Source organism: Solea senegalensis, linkage group LG6, assembly GCF_019176455.1.
Source record: "Solea senegalensis isolate Sse05_10M linkage group LG6, IFAPA_SoseM_1, whole genome shotgun sequence".
Taxonomy (NCBI): domain Eukaryota; kingdom Metazoa; phylum Chordata; class Actinopteri; order Pleuronectiformes; family Soleidae; genus Solea; species Solea senegalensis.
Window position 1 is genome coordinate 4,228,424 of NC_058026.1, and position 17,850 is coordinate 4,246,273.

At 39.7% G+C, this 17,850-nt stretch overlaps 1 protein-coding gene across 1 annotated transcript; it reads left to right on the plus strand.

Annotated features, from left to right (window-relative positions):
- The first annotated feature begins 146 nt into the window (after positions 1-146).
- Positions 147-13,139, plus strand: gaa2 (alpha glucosidase 2). The gene is made up of 21 exons (XM_044029162.1): positions 147-288; positions 2,024-2,158; positions 2,634-3,197; positions 3,532-3,677; positions 3,771-3,936; positions 4,048-4,144; positions 4,566-4,685; positions 5,225-5,343; positions 5,431-5,562; positions 5,668-5,778; positions 6,190-6,303; positions 6,386-6,470; positions 6,573-6,690; positions 6,815-6,948; positions 7,589-7,740; positions 7,844-7,992; positions 8,078-8,219; positions 8,661-8,759; positions 9,428-9,592; positions 10,489-10,635; positions 11,439-13,139. Exons 2-21 carry the CDS (start codon positions 2,057-2,059, stop codon positions 11,499-11,501), a joined length of 2,925 nt encoding a protein of 974 aa, XP_043885097.1. The 5' UTR covers positions 147-288; positions 2,024-2,056; the 3' UTR covers positions 11,502-13,139.
- The last annotated feature ends 4,711 nt before the right edge of the window (positions 13,140-17,850 follow it).

Below are 17,850 nucleotides of genomic sequence, written 5' to 3' on the forward strand. Positions count from 1 at the left end.
TTTCATCATTCAAACCTATTTTTCTGTCAAATCAGTTCCCATAAACACGTTATATGTATGCAGCGCCACATAAGCATGTAACATGACTTGAATTTATTTTACAGGTCGTAAACGCGACATAACAAAATTCCGAGGTTCATTGAACGTCACATGAAGATAAACAGACCCACACCGTGCGCGCACTCAGTTTAGCTAGGCTACGTTACCAATTACCTCACACTAATGTAGCGGGTTTTAAAAGGAAAAGTTGCGCTGTTTGTATGCGCCTAAAGCTCGAAGAATACACATGTAAGTAAAATTAATGTAAAGCTGTTGTCAGCAGTTGTTGTTGAGCTCACATTACTTCATGTTGACAGTGCCGTTAACGCTAATGAACCTTTAACCTTACTTAGCTCCAGTAATGTAGCGACAGCTACATACTGTCACTCTGCGCCGAGTACTGCTCCCTGTTTCCCTGACTATCATCATTTCTCACATGTTGTTGTCACCGAGGTCGGAAAGCTGCAGGTTTTTTTCCAAGCGTGCCATGTGTTTCGTATGTGAACTTTGGCATTCACATGACTGTCTGTGCACAGTTAGCTTCAGTGTCATGTGTTAAAGAGTGGACAAAATGTGCAGAAACTTTGAAAGACACTAACACTAAACACGCGGGGCCACAGAGTTGTTTTTGAGACATGCACAAAATCGGCTTAATTCAGCTGAATTTTAGTTGAATGGACTGAATATAATATAACTAAAGTAGCTGTAGCATAGCGTGGCATGTGTTTTGCGTGTGTTGACACAACTTAACACAACTCTTATATATATGCTCCTGGTCTCTCTCTTCTATTTCTACTTCAATTCCCTCTTGTCCTTTCTGTCCTCTTCCTGTCCTCTGTCCACCATTTTTCATTTCAACCCAACACTCTCGTTCTGTCAGAGATTTAAAAGGGAGTTTTTTCTCTCCACTGATGCCTAGTGCTTGCTCATTGTGTGAATTGTTGGGTTTCTCTGCTCTCTACTATGTTGCAGTGCCCTGAGATAATGTATGTTGTGAATTTGGCACTATACAAATAAAATTGAATTGAAACATTTTACTCAAATACTGTTCTTGAATACAAAAGCATACTACACATGTTTTAGATTTATCGGGTGGATCTCGTTACTAACAAAATCACAGATACTAATATTAATAATAACTTAAATTTATAAAGCACATAGTGCCTTATTACATTTAGTTTGTGATACGTATCATTATGTTAACTAATAAGTTCTAAACAATGGATATACATTGGCTAATCTATGTAACACATAGGTCATACATTACCACCACCAAGAATATAAAGTAAGCAGCCTTGGCAAAAGTGTGTGCTCTCTGTGTGCTTTCTCTATAACTACAACATTATTTGATAATAGCCATGTATATATTTATAAAGTGACCCTCTGAAATGAAAGAAGCTCTCTGGATCTGCAGGATGAGCACTTTAATCTTTGATACTTCACACTGTTTCTTTAGTTAGCATTTTGAGAACAGGACTTCTACATTTTTACTACTAATTTTCGCACTCTTACATACTGGTATTTTCCACTTTTACATGTCTACAAGACATAAGTGACCTCACATGAGGGTCACTGGGCTGCTGGTGCAAATCCCAGTTGGCATAGGGTGCAAGCCTGGGTACACACCCTGCGTGGACAGTTCACCATTCATTTGCAGGTTCAACATATCGAGACATACAAGCATTTGCTATCACACTTACACCTACAGGTAATTTAGAGTGTCCAATTAACATCTGCATGTATTTAGACGTGCCAACTCCAGCAAACCAGCAACAGTGCTAGCAATACCCTCTACATTTCACATTTATTGTTTGTGTCACATCTTTCTTCTGTGACAGTGTTCAAAAATGAAACACTTGAAATCAGCTCCACTCACCACTTCACTTTTTCTTATGCACACTTCACCAGGAAATGCGATTCATCACATAACTGAAACTCTTGTCATCGTCTATGTCTCTTTTTTCTTTCTTGTGTGTGTCTTCAGTCTTTCTCATTGACAAACACACACACAGTCGGGATGGTTTCATACAAGAGGCTGAATCCTGAGGATGTTCAGTTTTCCACCGCAGTGTTGTTGGAGGAGCCTCGCCATGGTCCTGCACAACAAGAGGTTTCTTCAGTAAGTTTATGAATTGAAAAACCTTTTTTTTTCTGTAAATGTCAATCATTGCTGTAGAAATGCCGTCATCTTTTTGCAAAAAGTCGTTCGGGAGGTATTTTCATCCTAATTGTCTTGTGGCTTTAAAAACAGCACTTGGGTTGTTTGTTTTACTGTTATTGGTAGTAATTTTAGTAGTATATTATATATGAAGTATATTATTAGTAGTATTTATTTCGGATGTAAAAACAGCATTATTTGTCTAATTGTGTTATAAATATTGTGCTAACTTTACATTCAGTGGCCACTTTATTAGGTACACTAGTAAAATCTAATGTTGACATCATTATAAAGACTGGATTTATGACTGAGCTGTATATTTCAATCACTTACTATGTGTTATTTAAAGATTTAGATTACAGTAGTATACAGTGACCACTTTAATTTTTTGTTTTACTCTGTTATTTATTTATTTATTTCCCTGGTGTGTTTCAAGGGGCAGGAGCCAGAGGAGGCCTCCCTGCTTCCACGGATGCCGTCGTGCTCCGTCACCACGGGCCTCCTGGTGATTGGCTGCTTGCTGCTGCTTCTCTGTGGTGGCTGGCTACTGGGCACTATGTTCTGGATGCACAATCCCCCCAGCCAAGAGCCGCACAGACCCCCAGCACCAGCCCCAGCACCAACACCGCAAACGGCAGTGAACAAGACTGCAACTGCCTCCCTCCGGGAGGCTTGCAGTGTGATCCCGCAGGCGTGGAGGTTTGACTGCTACCCTGAAAGAGGCGTGGTTGTGACCAGAGAGATGTGTGAAGCAAGGAACTGTTGCTTTATCCCCGCTTCCTCTCCCGTCTCATCAGCCGTCCGTCCGTCAGGGAGAAACGGCATCCCTTGGTGTTTCTATCCTTCAGATTTCCCTTCCTACATGCTTGAGTCAATAAACGAGACATCCTTTGGACAAAAAGGTGTACTCGTAAGGAAGGCGAAGACCTACTACCCAGCAGACATTCTCACGCTAGCCGTGGAGATACGACATGAGACAGACACACGGCTACGTGTCAAGGTGAGCGAATGGACACCCATAGCAGTCATGTGAAGTTCAGTTTCTGTTTTTATAGAGGAACTTGGAGGGCATACAGCTCAGTATATCATTTGTATCATCATGTGTATATGTATATATGTGTATGTATGTATGTGTGTATATATGTGTGTGTGTGTGTGTGTATATATGTATATGTAAAAAAACTTGCAGACCCGTTATATTTCACAGGATTGTGCAGAGAACACTATATCATAACAGATACATGTGTTGTAGCAGCACCATTAAAACCACTCAGGTTTGTATTGCTTTTGGTTGTATCATCCCTGTTCTGTTATCTTTTTGTGTCTCGCTTTAGATCACCGACCCTTCCAATCCACGTTTTGAAGTCCCAATTTCTGTCCCCACCCCCACCAAGAAGGCAGAAAGTCCAGCCTACATTGTGGAGCTTTCAAAAGAGCCATTCGGTCTCATCGTGAAGAGAAGGTCTACAGGAGCAGTGCTGTAAGTCCAAAGTCTTGTGTTGCTAGTACAAACACATCTTGTACATGACTCATACTTTCATGATACGTTGACACGGTTGTCCTCTCTGGTTAGGCTGAACACCACAGCGGCTCCTCTCTTCTATGCGGATCAGTTCCTCCAGTTCTCCACTTCTCTGCTCACGCAGTTCATCTACGGCCTGGGAGAACATCGCTCTACCTTTCTCCATGACGTCCACTGGGACACACTCACCATGTGGGCCAGAGACGTGCCTCCTATGGTATGTGAGACCCCATGTTTTTACAGTGTAATTCAGATCCAGATCAGTGGTGGAGGCATAAAACTTGTGAATAATTTAAAATGATGTGTTCCTTCCTTCCCTTTATTGTAGGAGAAGACCAACCTGTACGGAGCGCATCCATTTTACCTTGCGATGGAGGACGGCGGGACCGCACACGGCTTCTTCTTGCTCAACAGTAACGCAATGGGTCAGTCTGCTCTTGCACCCTCAGAACCTCTGCTTCATGTTGCACTCCGTGACATCGTGAATGTTTCTGTAGTAACAAATAGCTGATGCGCAACAGTTCATGTGGCTACATTTGAGCAGTTTCATAAAAGCAGAAGTTCCATATGGACTCCAGTGAAATTATTATGGCAAAGCAGTAAAACAAAAACAAAAAAACAAAGTTCATACATGCACTGTCAAAGTCGTATTGTATTTCACTTTTACGAGAGCTTTTAACCAATACAGCTGCTTGTTTAAATATATTTACCTTCTTTATTACCCGGCACATGCTGTTTACTCTCTGTGAATCTCTTTACTCTCTGCTGTCACTGACTAAATATCCTCGGTTGCATCTGTGTTCTTTTCTTATGAAGGTTTCATCTTTGTTTTTTCTGTTTTGTCAGATGTGGTACTCCAACCGGCGCCGGCCATCACCTGGCGGACTATTGGTGGAATTCTTGACTTTTACATTTTCCTCGGCCCCGATCCTGGTTCAGTTATTGAACAGTATGTGGAAGTTATAGGTCAGTATGTGTGTGTGTCAAACTGCCAAACTGACAGGAGAAGCTCGAGTGAGGCAAAGCTCTAATCACGCTGCTGTAACATAAAGGTTTTTAATGTAAGCAAAAAGAAAATTTGTGATGATCAGTGTTTATTGTGACAGAAGATACAAATTAATTAACGTCAGCGTGCTGAGTGTAAAAAAACAACAACTGTGAAACTGCTGTAGCACAGAGAACGTGAGGCGGTCTCTAATCCATCAGATTGTGCTCATGCTGCTCAGGATTGTGGTCCCATGTGTCCTCAGTCTACCTTCCAATGTGGTTTTTGTGAATGGAACTGAGGACGCATTCAGTATGGATTTGGAGTGTTCATACCTGTATGTAGTGTGACCTACTAATGATTGGATAACTCAGGATATCCGGGTCTGAACAGGGACTTTATCTGTGAGCTTATGTTTTAATTTTATCTTCAGTTTTGATTAATCTGTTCAGATCGTCAAACACTAGATTTGCATGTTTGAGTCCAATTGAGTTAGTTTTCTCTCCTTCCTGTCTTGTAGGACATCCAGCGATGCCGATCTACTGGGCTTTAGGATACCACCTCTGTCGCTGGGGTTACAACACGAGCGATTCTACCTGGGACATTGTCAAGAAAATGCGGAATTATGGGATACCACATGTAAAGTAGACTCAGCAGATTCTGGGTTGGTGTTGAGCTTTTTCCCCATTGATTTTTCATTTGAATTATCTGTCTATTTGTTTGTAGGATGTGCAGTGGAATGACATCGACTACATGGATCAGTTTCTGGACTTCACTTTTGACTCAACAAAGTTTGCGACACTGCCTGACCTGGTCAAGGATCTGCACGCTCATGACCAGCGATATGTCATGATCCTGGTACACAGGAGTTGTACTTTTATGATTCAGTTTTTTGTTTTTTTTTTAAATCTGATTTTAATGTTGTGTGAGTGAGACAGGGATTTTGTGTTTATCATCCTGCAGGACCCGGGTATTAGCAGCACTCAGTCTCAAGGCTCATACTGGCCATTTGATGAAGGACTGAATAGAGGAGTTTTTATTAAAGATGCTGAAGGAAAAACGCTCATTGGAAAGGTGAGACTGGCTTGCCCCATATGAAAAATTATATAATATTTTATTTACTTTTTTTTGAGAAGAACAAAACAAAGAAAAACTTGCTAAACTATGATACTATTACGGTATTATCAACATTCTCCTTAGATTCTATCAATGTGCAGTGTTATCACTGTGTTTTATGAGCAATATTTATTTCTTACATTCACCATGTTACCTTAAAACACTGTAAAATAACTATTTATCATACTACTTGCAGTATGCAGTATTCTTATTATTTACTCCTATCTTCTCCTATTACGGATACTACTTTGTTGAATCTGGTCTGTGTATATCTGTGACATTTCACAAAGACGACTCTCTCTGCTGTGTGTTTTGTTCTCAGAATGAAAATCAGAAATTTAAAAAAAGAATCTTCACTCTTTCCTCCAGGTGTGGCCTGGTCTGACGGCGTATCCTGATTTCTCTGACAACGTGACACACGAGTGGTGGTATGAAAACCTCCAGAAGTTCCACGAGAAAGTGCCGTTTGATGGATTATGGATTGTAAGTTAGACTGTTATCACTGTGGAGGTCATCTGAATTTCACGACATCTTCTCCCTGACCTTTTTTCTGGTCATTTTCTAGGACATGAACGAACCGTCAAATTTCCTGGATGGGTCGACTAATGGCTGTCCGTCAAACAGTTTAGAAAATCCGCCTTACACACCTGGTGGGAGACGCAGATCTCAAACATAAGTTCCGCACAGATACAGAGTTTTAATGGTTGTGAAAATGTCAAATTGTGTTGTTTTTTTTTTTTCTTATCTTCCAGGCATACTTGGAGGTTTGTTAAGAGCCAAAACAGTGTGTGCCACTGCACAGCAAAAGCAGTCCATACACTATAATATGCACAGCTTGTATGGACTCATGGAAGCCAAAGCATCAGCCAAGTTAGCGCCTCTAAAACACACACAGACACACACACACACACACACACAATAGATAATGTGACAAAATTGGAAAACTGTCTCTCTCTGTCTCTCATAACTTCGTTCTCGTCTTCATCTTGTCCAGCGCTCTGAAGCGGATCATTGCAAAGAGACCTTTTGTGATTTCTCGCTCCACCTTCCCCAGTCAGGGCATGTACTCCGGTCACTGGCTAGGAGATAACCGGAGTCAGTGGAAAGAACTTTACACGTCTATAGCAGGTTTGGTCATTCAGACATTTATTTTGCTGAATAAACTGTTATCAGCACAATGTGGCGTGTTTCAAACACAAGTTTTTGTCAGGTTTAGATAAGTATCTGGACGGTTGTGTGTACAAAAAACCACAATTCTGCTTTCTTCCAAACTTTATTTAGACATTGAAAATAAACATTTTATCCTCTACTTTTTCTCTTTTGCACCAAAGCTTCAGTCAAAATTACTGTCACTCTACAGTAATTTTGACTTTTTTTAGTAATTAAAAAAAGTTTCTTATGGATCTGTAAAATACTGTAGAGACTAAACACTGTGATATTCTGTTGATACTGCTCAGTGTTCTTGGTCTTCAGTCAGTCTCATGTCTTGGTCTCTGTACCCCCCGCGTAATTTCATTACTTAGTTAGTCTTGGTTAGTGTAGTCTCGACTTGAGTTAGTCACATCTGTAAGTTGACTGTGTGCCGGTGCATTTTCAGATTTGTTGTGTGTTAACATTCTTTAGTAAATGCAAATAGGTTGGACATTCTGAGTCTAATTTCTGAGTACTGTGCTTGAAGTTGTCAAGTTGATATTGTGATACTGGTTTTATCTCTCACATTTTCCACCATTTGCTGTTTTTTAATTTATTTATTCATTTCTTTTTTCAGGTATGTTGACTTTTAATCTTCTGGGCATCCCGTTGGTGGGAGCAGACATCTGTGGTTTCAGTGAGGAGACGGATGAGGAACTGTGTGTCCGCTGGACTCAGCTCGGAGCGTTTTATCCCTTCACACGCAACCACAATGCCATCGACATGAAGGTAACATGTTCCAAAGAGAGAAACATGCTTCCATAGTGCTGTAGTAAATCAAATTTGGACTTTTCTTCAAACTGTCTTGGCTTAAAAAAAAACATATTTTTAGGCTCAGGACCCGACGGCCTTCAGTCCTGTGGCTCGCACGGCCATGAAGCAGGTGCTGCTGCTGCGCTATTCTCTCTTCCCTGTCCTCTACACGCTCTTTCATCACGCACACGTTCACGGACACACTGTTGTGCGTCCACTGATGTTTGAGTAAGTGGAACTTGTCTTTCTTTTTTAATATTCTCCTTTGAAGAATCGTTGTCGTTCTACATGCTTTCCTGTGTGCGCTCAACAGGTTTCCTAAAGATACAAGAACCTATGGGATTGACAAACAGTTCCTTTGGGGGAAGAGTTTGTTGGTGACACCAGTGTTGGATCCTGAAGTCGAAAATGTGGATGGTTACTTCCCTGAGGGCCTGTGGTATGACTACTACACGGTAAGAACTACACTTTCAGCCTCACTGTGCTATGATATGAGTCTGGAATTTCATGTAAAGAGTAAAGAGGGAACTAACGTGGCGATGCTCGTCAAATCAATCCAATAAAACCAAATATATTTTATTTACCCGTGGGGAAATCTCAGGCCAAACAGCTGCAGATGTGAAACACAGAATGAAAAAATATTATTGCCATAAAACGTATATAAAAAGCAAAGAATAAGTGAAAAAAACAAAACAGTAACCACAGTGTGAGCTAATCTGTTTCCTTGTTGATTAGTGTGATCGACGTTGGGATTAATTAGTGTTTGAGATGGTTGGTTTTTACATATGTTCGTTATTTAGAATTGTATTTTGTGTAGTTTGATTACAGTTGAAGTGTTAATAGATGGGAGGGATGATCACTTTGTCGCCTCATCGTGTTTCTCAATTTCTCCTCAGGGTGACTCTGTGCACAGTAAAGGTGAAGTGCTTCAGCTCCATGCACCTCTAGATAAGATTAACCTGCATTTGCGTGAAGGAACTGTTTTACCAACACAGGTAAAAATGATCCTTAATGATCAAACCCTTTTTTTCTGAATGGTTAAAATGTGTTTAATGCAAGAACAAAGACACAAAATAACAAATCAACATCCTTTTGTTGACAAAAACCGGGGTAGAAAACAATCAATCCAAAAAAATATACTGTATGTAACACATTTTTCTAAGAATCAGTATCTGGTTACAGGAATTATTCCCTCACAAAACTTCATCAGAGTTACAAGAATATAAATTGGACTTATAAATATAAAGATATATAAAGAATAAACAAATATACTGGCTGTCCCTCTGAATCACTAAGGGAGATAAGGGGATCTAGTTGCTTATATCTCCCAAAGTTAGCCCAGTATACCTATAACATTAAATAATCCTTGTATTAGTCCCACAATGGAGATATTTAGAAAAACAGACTACCACTCTGGAGATACCATCTTTGAATCAATCAAAAAAGGAGTGAGAGAGCAATCAGAACATGAAGATTCTGGCTTTCACTCAGTCCACTCCTCTATAATCCATACTGTGATTGTCTTGAAATGCCCTTGTTGCTGAACATGTGTGTTGAGAGGCAATAAAATTGTTTTATATTATGTTTCATTCCCGAGTGAGGGTGATGTTCAATGTTTTGAGTATCAACTGTATTCGAGCAGTGTGCCCATCTTATCTTTCAGACGCCCAATCTGACCCTGTGGGTGAGCACTGGTCAGCCTCTGCACCTGGTCTCGGCTCTCTCTGACGATGGTTCAGCCAGTGGAGATTTGTTCTGGGACGACGGCGAGAGCATTGACACGTACGAGACCAACAAGTACGCCTACATCATCTTCAACGTCACTCAGGTGCTCACACTTGTTAAATCTGTCTGTTTCCGCCTCGTTCCAGCTCCTTACTGTATATCTGCGCTGTAATCACTTACCCTGGAAAAAAGGCCACTCCAAAAATAAGCAAACAATAATTAATACAAGATTTTTTTTGCTTGTAATAAGCAAAAAAATGGAACAAGTGAAAAGTCTCTTGGTAAGATTTCTTGAAAAAAGACATTACATTTAAGTCTTACAAGATAAGGGTGATTTTTAGCCATATATTACTAGTATTGTGATGTCTTGTGTCTCATAATAAGCTTGTGATGCTCAAAAATGGTATTTTCCCCTCAAAAGTAGCATCTTTTTTTTGTCATCCTGTTTGTTTTAAGTGTATTTAACTAATTTTTAGTTGTATAATTGTGACACTGTTGTAGATTTAAGTCCACAATCACGTAGTTGCCTACATTCGTCCTGTGACTAAGCTCAGATAACACTTACTTTCAGTTTCATGTCTAATAACAGAAATCCCTGCTCTGACTTTTCAACCAAATCATATTAGAAGTATATTAGGTTTAACAATGTTCTCAGAAAATTGGTGTCGCTATCAGCCATTGTAACAAGCTGTTTTTGGGGGGCCCCCCCTCTCAGTTTGTAGCCCCAGGCCTGTGGCAGTGCCCCTGGTGGGTGTTACTGGAGAATCTTTAAGAATCTCTCTTTAAGAAACATAAAATAACATATTTTTAACAAGATAATTGATTTTGTATTTGATTAATCAGTTTTTAATGTCGCTACACTGAATACACTCATTGACTGATCCTTGAAATGTCAAACAGGAAGTTCAATGTTTAGATAGCACCTAGATAGTTTGAGTGTGTGTGTGTGGCAATGACACGTGATCATGTGACACCTGTGTGCGTCCTCTTGCTTTATAGAAGGTGATGACGTCTCAGGTGCTTCACGGCAACGTGGAGGCCACGTACATCACCGTGGAGACGGCCTCCTTCTACGGCGTCAAGGAGGAGCCGAGCAGAGTGCTGGTGAATTCCCAAGATGCAGCGTTCACCTACAGAGCCAACCAGGTGAGACGGAGGGGTCAAAGGTGAAGAGGTGCTCGGTATTTATGCCGAGTCACTCCAGCCTCATGTAGTCTGTGTACTCAACTGTGTATTTAACCAACCTCTAAAATAAAGAGGGAGAAGTTACTGGTGGAAGATTTTCCACGACAGTCTGAGACCTTCAGAAACCTTTATGTCTTATTAATCATTAAAGGAATAGTTTGGGATTTTTGGACTTTTGGTGTATGGACTCATTTTAACCTGAAAACATCCTGTGAGTAAGTGCTTTTGTGCATTTTTCCAGAATAACTTTAACCATCTATCTATATTTACTATCTATATTTACTGCATGTTAAAATAGTGTATTAACATTTTAAAATGAAGAAAAACACCAAAGTTTTATTGAGAAAGAACATTGTAGTTGTACATGAACACCATATTTTGCGTGTTACATTTGGAATTTGAACAGTTTGAAACATTTAAAAGACCCAAACATTTGTATTGTCTCTCAATGTCCAAAAAACTGTTCCGAATTTATTTCCGATGGCACAAACCGTCGCGTAATCACGGTAATGCAGAGTGCGCTTGGGCAAACGTGTCGTCTGCGATACGCTCTGTGTTAAAGGGTTAAGAAGTGTTGCAGAGAAGCAGCGGGAGAACACATTGTCGCCATTTAACATCATCCGTGTCAGATACAGTGCAAGGTTGCATTTACACAACCTTCTCCAACAGGAAACCCACGTTTAAACCACCTTCTCTTCTGCACCAGAGTCACTGAAACTTTATTATGACTATACTTTTATAACATTCTCTCTCTCTCTCTGCAGGTTTTAACAGTTCCAGATCTTGGGCTCAACCTCAGTCAGAATTTCACCATCAGCTGGGTGTGATGAATCTCATAGTTTGAGTGACTGGTTTAACTTGACCCAGTGCTGTAAGTATTCACAGAGTGACGTTTTTTCATTGTTTTGGCTCTTTTAATCCAGAACGTTAGACATTACATTGTAACCCATACACTGGACTTGCACCTGTGCACCTGTGTGTCACTGCAGCAAGCTGACATGTGCAGCCACCGGAGGTCACTATAACCACATTTTCTGCTGCAAAATTATTGTCCAGTCATGTAATGATTGGAAACATTAGTTTCCTGACAGGAAATGAATGCCACCTCAGTTTGAAACAACTCTAAGGGTCAGCGAAAGTTGTTTTTTTTTCTGTACAAACGCTGAAGAAATTGTTAATTCCAATAATTGCTGTGTTACGTTTTAATGTTGGTTGCTGTCCACGTTTTTAGTTAAAAAAAGTAAGTGATGGAACATTTTAGTCATTTCCTTTCAATGTCGTGATGCTGCAAACATCTCTGAGACAAAAAAAAGGTTATTTTTACATGCACAGTTTCAGTTTTTAAATAGTTTTTTCCTCTACATTCCCACTAAAAAGCACAACAATGTTGTAACGGAAACAAAAAAATTGACATCTTGGGAAAATGGGACTCGCTGTGAAGCATGTGAACGCATGATTATTTTTTCACATTAATGATGTTTTTTGTTCATTTAAGGTCTAATGTGTTTGCGCTCACGATCCAAACTGAACTGTTGCTCCGTCCAATCTTAATTATGGACAGTTTAATGTCGACAAATTGAGCATTTTATTTCGATATAGCTAAAAAGCACAAAAGCAAACACGCCTGTGAAGCTACGATATAAACCCTCTGTATAAACTACAATAGTTTAGATGCTGCTTTAAATGTACGCAAAAATCTCAGCTTTGGCTTTAGTGTTGATTTTTTTTTGAAAAATAAGAAGCAAATCAGCAGAAGGATGATGTGCAATAAATCAAAGATATTTACTTCCTGAAAATGTGACCCAAATCTGACTCTAGTCCATGATGTATAACATGTGCTTTAATGCTGTTTTTGCACTGACCAGTACTACAGCAATGTAAAGGTAGATACAGGTGCCTTAAGATTCCTGTTTGCATGTTTTTGAGTCTTTTTTAAAATTTTATTTTAAGGTTTTGTTTTTCCTTTTACAACAGAAAAACTAGTGTGCTGCTTTAACTGCAAAAATGACAACAAACAAGTGTCAAGTGTAACTGTCGTCCAACTGTGTAGACGTCTGTGATTACAGGCTGCAGGCTGGAGATGGTTGTTTGACGTTTACAAGCTCAGTAACTTTGATTCTGTCTGGATTTGACCTTAATGCTGTGCAAAGTATCTAAATATGTATTATAAAATATATATATATATATGGATTATCTGCACCTAATGATCAGTGCATGTGTAAAGTAAATGACACAAAACCTAAGAAGCATGTGAAGATGCAAATCTAAATAAACTAGCTGTATTTCATCATGACGCCTTGTGTTTAAATTTCTCATTATAAAAGGATTAAAGTAAACGTAGAACTTTCAAGGACAAATAACAGGTGTTTTTTTTCTTCTTCTTTTAATTGTAAATGTTTATTTAAAGTCATGTTTTGTGCTCTGCTGCTGTGATTCTATCTGAATAAATTTTTATTTTGCCTGAATTTGAGTTGTTTGAAGCGTTAGTGTTAGTACATGAGCCACTAGAGGGCGCAGTTTGTCAGTCACATGCAATTTCATTTCCTCTGGAAGTCTGGAGTAACTGTCATTTATCAATGCATTTGATCCACAACAGGTCACAAATGGATTTAAGTCACCAATTATGGTGAATCATATAAACTACAACCATTATTATTATTATTGTTAGTATTATTATTATTATTAAGAATAAGAAGGGTTTTTGTCTTTACAGTATCAAGAACTTGAACTCTTGATAACCTCCTCTTCCTATTTTTAACTCTGTATGACGTGACTTAATTTAGCTTTCCATCCATGTACATCCTCTTTTCGTCCGTGTTTCTTTTATTATTATTATTATTATTATTATTGTTATTGTTATTGCCTGGGGTCCTTCAAACATCTCCACCCTTTAATCACAGAGGAATCTCAGGATGTGTGCGTTATCTGACGACTGAGCAGAAAAACATCTTCAAAACTCTTCTCTAGCGTTTTCCAAATACTAGAAAAAGGTGAAGGAGTCGTACATTTGTGTGTATTTCATGAGTCATGGGAGGTGAACAAGTATCTGCTTGTGTCCAACACGCACACGCACACGCACAATCAGTTCGTGAAAGTGAAAGCAAATGGCCTGATTGTCCCTGTGATTGCAGGGTTGAGTTGTCCTTCGCTGCTGATACAGACTTTCAATAGACACGTTTTTATTGGCTCTGTGCAAACGTTCACAGGCTAACTGTTACCAGATGGCCGTGTGTGGAGGAAACATTTATCATCCACAGAGAGGGAACCAAAGACAAAGAAAGGGAACCAGAGAGGGAGAGAGTGAGGACAGCGGGGGTCTGTCAAAAGCATTCTGCTCTACTGACGAGGGCATTTCCTGTCTGGATTTGGGAGGATTAAGTATTTGTGTGTGGGGGGTGTTTGTATGGTCGGCATGTGGAGAGAGAGAGGGGGACGGAGTCAAAAGACTTCACATGTGGAGAGTCAACGGCAGTCTGTGCAAATCAGAGCTCATCAAAGCAAAACCAAAAACAGACTCTGCAGAGCAGAAAAAAAAGTCTGTTTTTAGTGTCAGTGAAACAAAAATGTCAGATATGCGCGTCAAGTATTTTTGTCCCCTTCAGAAAACATCACAGAACAAGTAGATCTGTCTAATAGTTGTGGTGAAATTGAAAGAAACTTCTGTTTTTCAAAATAAAGCAACCTTTGTGACTGACAGATGATGGGGAAAAAACTATTTCCTAGAGGTGAAACATTTAGCTCTTTTTAGCTTTTCCTTTACCTACTTCTGCTCGGTGCATTAAAGCCGCCCTGTTTTGTCAAGTTAAGTTTTTAATCACTTTGTCCATGGATTTATTTATGCTACAAAACTTAAGTAATTATCTCAAATATTTTTGTAGGACATGGGTTTATATTGTACATCCATACAGAGTATATGCCGTTAGGTCACAATGTACTGTATTTTATGAACATTATACAAAATAATAATCCCTAAGTAAAGCATATAAGCAATAAAAAATCAATTATTTAGACAAGTAGGTAAACTGTAGGGATTCTCAATACAACTGCATCTTCTTTGCAGTGATAAGGTAAATACGATAAAAAGCAGTGCTGGGAGTTGTTTTTAAAAACTTACAAAGTTTAATTATTGACTCGTTGCAGTAATAAATACACAGTTGATCTATGATCATGTGGCGTTCATGTAACAGCTGGATTTATTTCCAGTGGAAGGGAAACAGCCGTCAAACTAAAACGGCACTCAGTCGAGTTCATGACTTATAAAGTCAAATTTATCATTTTTCATCATTCTTATTTCCCACCCCTCGGGGGGAACAATGAAGTCCCCCCCCCCATAATCCTGCTAACATGCAAACACACAGATGTGGTCATGAGTGAAAACATAAGCCACCTCCTTGGTGGATGTAACATAAACCCTCTGTTACGGATGTTCTGGCCGACAAACCCATAAGAAAACCCCAGTCATAACTAAAGTGGCATTAAATGCAGCAGGATTGCTAATATAAAGTTATTTTACCTTTGGAGCAAGAAGATGCATGGGTTTTCTTTGGGTTCTCCAGTTTCCTCCATAAGTGTGAATGTGAACGTACAGTTGTTAGTCTCTGGACTGGCGACCTGACCTGTGACCTCTGTCAGCTGGGATTGGCACCAGCAGCCCTGCGGTAGACAATGGGAGGGATGGACTCTCATTTAAAACATCAATACTAAATATCAGGCATGTCCAAAGTCCGACCAGTGGGCCAATCACGGCCCTCGGTCAGATGTTGCTCTGGTTTTATAATGTATTATTTATGGCCCTGAAGGGACTTGGACAGAAAGTCGGCTCCAGTCACTTTCTTGGGAAGGAGGAGTTGTTGCTTTGAAACCAGAGTCCTGGGTTCAGAACCCTCCTGTGACAGAGAGGGAGTCTGTCTATTATGTTATTATGTTATTTGACGTTTTTCACTCCTGCGTGGCTTAGATTTGGTTTCATTGCCATTCAAAAAATTACAAATTGTGACAATGAAAATGAAATTATTATAAAACAATGCATTTTAAAAAAGGTCTGAGAGGCTCCTTGGCCCCCTTGTCCTAATTAAGGTTACTTTACGTTTCACTGAAATCTTGCTGTCTGTAAATTACAAAAAAAAAATACCCAATACAACATGAGGTGAAAGTAAAGATCAGCGAGTTTGAATGGAGTCTGCTGCTTACGAGCACCACGTGTGCAGGTGTCAGGTAACTGCAGAGATTAGAGGAAGAAAAGAAGAAACCGCCCGCCTCCTTTAACACACCCAAGCAGACATGACGTAACATAACATGACATGACAGGACATGACATGACGGGACGGGACAGAACAGGACCACACCTGGTTTCCTGGTCTCACACTTAATCCTCCACTTTACTGAAAGTATTACACACATACCCTTAAAAAACCCTTAAACCAATCTGAATGTGTTCCTTTGGTGACCCACGTGTAAATAAGGCCACACCTACAGTGTGTTCAGGTGAAATTTGTCAGTGTGTCGGTGAGGTGACTCAGCAGTGTTGAGGTTTCTGCCTTGTGTTGTTTTTGATTTATTTATTATGATCCTGATTATCTTTTAAGCTGAAATAAATATAAAATGTGGTTAAGTTGAGGGGAAACGGGTCAATGAATATGTTGTTATTTTATTTTTAGCCTTTTGTTTGTGCACTGATGTTTTGTTTTGTTGTGTATACATATATGTATATATGTATATATACATATATATATAAATATATATATGTATATGTATATATATATATATTTATATATATATATATAAATGTAATTTTGGCAGTTATCCGCGAGGATTAAAGCAAGTCTATGTAACTTTTGCTTCTGCTGTAGCAAACACGTGACAATGAAAGCAGATTTTTAATGAAATTGAAGTGTCCGTTCAGCTTTAAGGGCCTGGTATATGCAAAATTGGAACCGTACGCAAAGAGTGCAAACTGAACTTCCGCCCCACCAGTAGGTGGAGTATTAAGCCCCGCTCACCAAGCAGAAAAAACATTTTGACCACAGAAGAAGTAGTTGCCAAGGATAGTCATCCAAACCTCGACCTGGCGATTCTCGAACCATACGTGTCCGAGGGAGCTGCAGCATTGTTCTCTTCGTCTTCTTTGGTAGGAATGCGTCCTATTCCCTATGTCCAGACTTGTACCGCCCATGTGGGATACTACTGGACCCTGAAGTGCGAATATACCAGGGCCTGACTCAACACACACACATGTCCTTTGTGGTTCCTGCTTTGTCACTGTCATAAGGAAGCAACAACATTATCAGGTCAGAGTTTTGTACCCTGATAGACAGCAAGTGAACATTAGTCTCTTCATTGTTGATGCGCTGTCATGTGGTTCCTTCCTGACATTAACTGAATTGTAATTTTGCCACAGAAGCACAGCCCCACTGACCAAGAGAATAACATGGAAAACAAAGTCTATTATGCAAAGTGAAAAGAATGTGAAAAGTTGACTTTACAGCACATATGACTAACACACTTCTGCTACATGCTCATGAAACTGAGAGCAGCAGAAATGAAAGAGGCCATATTCTACCTAATCAGTCACAGTCAAAACAAGTTTGTTATTTTAAGGTACAATTTTTTTTATTATTATTATTTTCTACCAGTTGGACCAGTTTTCAAATAAGATGATGAACAGGAAATACAATTTAGCAGCTGATTGTGGGAGCAGAATTCTCGTTTGGTGACTTTCGTTAAAATTGTACAATGGGCGTAAACTCATGACATTAAAACCTTTTCCACCATCAGGTGTTTGCATGCATCTGAAAACCTGTTACGCTGCACTCAGGCATAATCGGCGGAGGATTTAACTGACATGTTGTGTGTTTGCTTTGCATGGGGCTGTGTCACACGTTGCCTCAGTGCATTGTTGTTGACGCGATGCTCTGCTTCTGCTTCTGCTCACACAAGGTGACAAACAACAAGACAACATTGTTGTCTGTTGTGTCGCGTTCAATGTCGTCGCACCACGTGACACAGTGCTTTAAGTATTCCTTAGGCCCCAGGTTCCCTAAACTTTAGGTTCCAGGGGCCCTAAAGTTTCTAGAAACACACCTGGCCTGGGCCAGTGTAACACTCACGCACACACACACGGTGGGAAAGAGTTAAAAGAAACAGAAAGGGAGGAGAACTCCACCCATGCAGCGTCAT

What these genes read in the sequence shown, in the direction of transcription:
- gaa2 (XM_044029162.1), top strand. Translation starts at nt 2,057, where the DNA reads ATGGTTTCATACAAGAGGCTGAATCCTGAGGATGTTCAGTTTTCCACC. An exon ending in GGAATTATGGGATACCACAT is followed by an intron (nt 5,344 to 5,430) that starts GTAAAGTAGACT and finishes ATTTGTTTGTAG; the next exon opens with GATGTGCAGTGGAATGACAT. An exon ending in CGTTTGATGGATTATGGATT is followed by an intron (nt 6,304 to 6,385) that starts GTAAGTTAGACT and finishes GTCATTTTCTAG; the next exon opens with GACATGAACGAACCGTCAAA.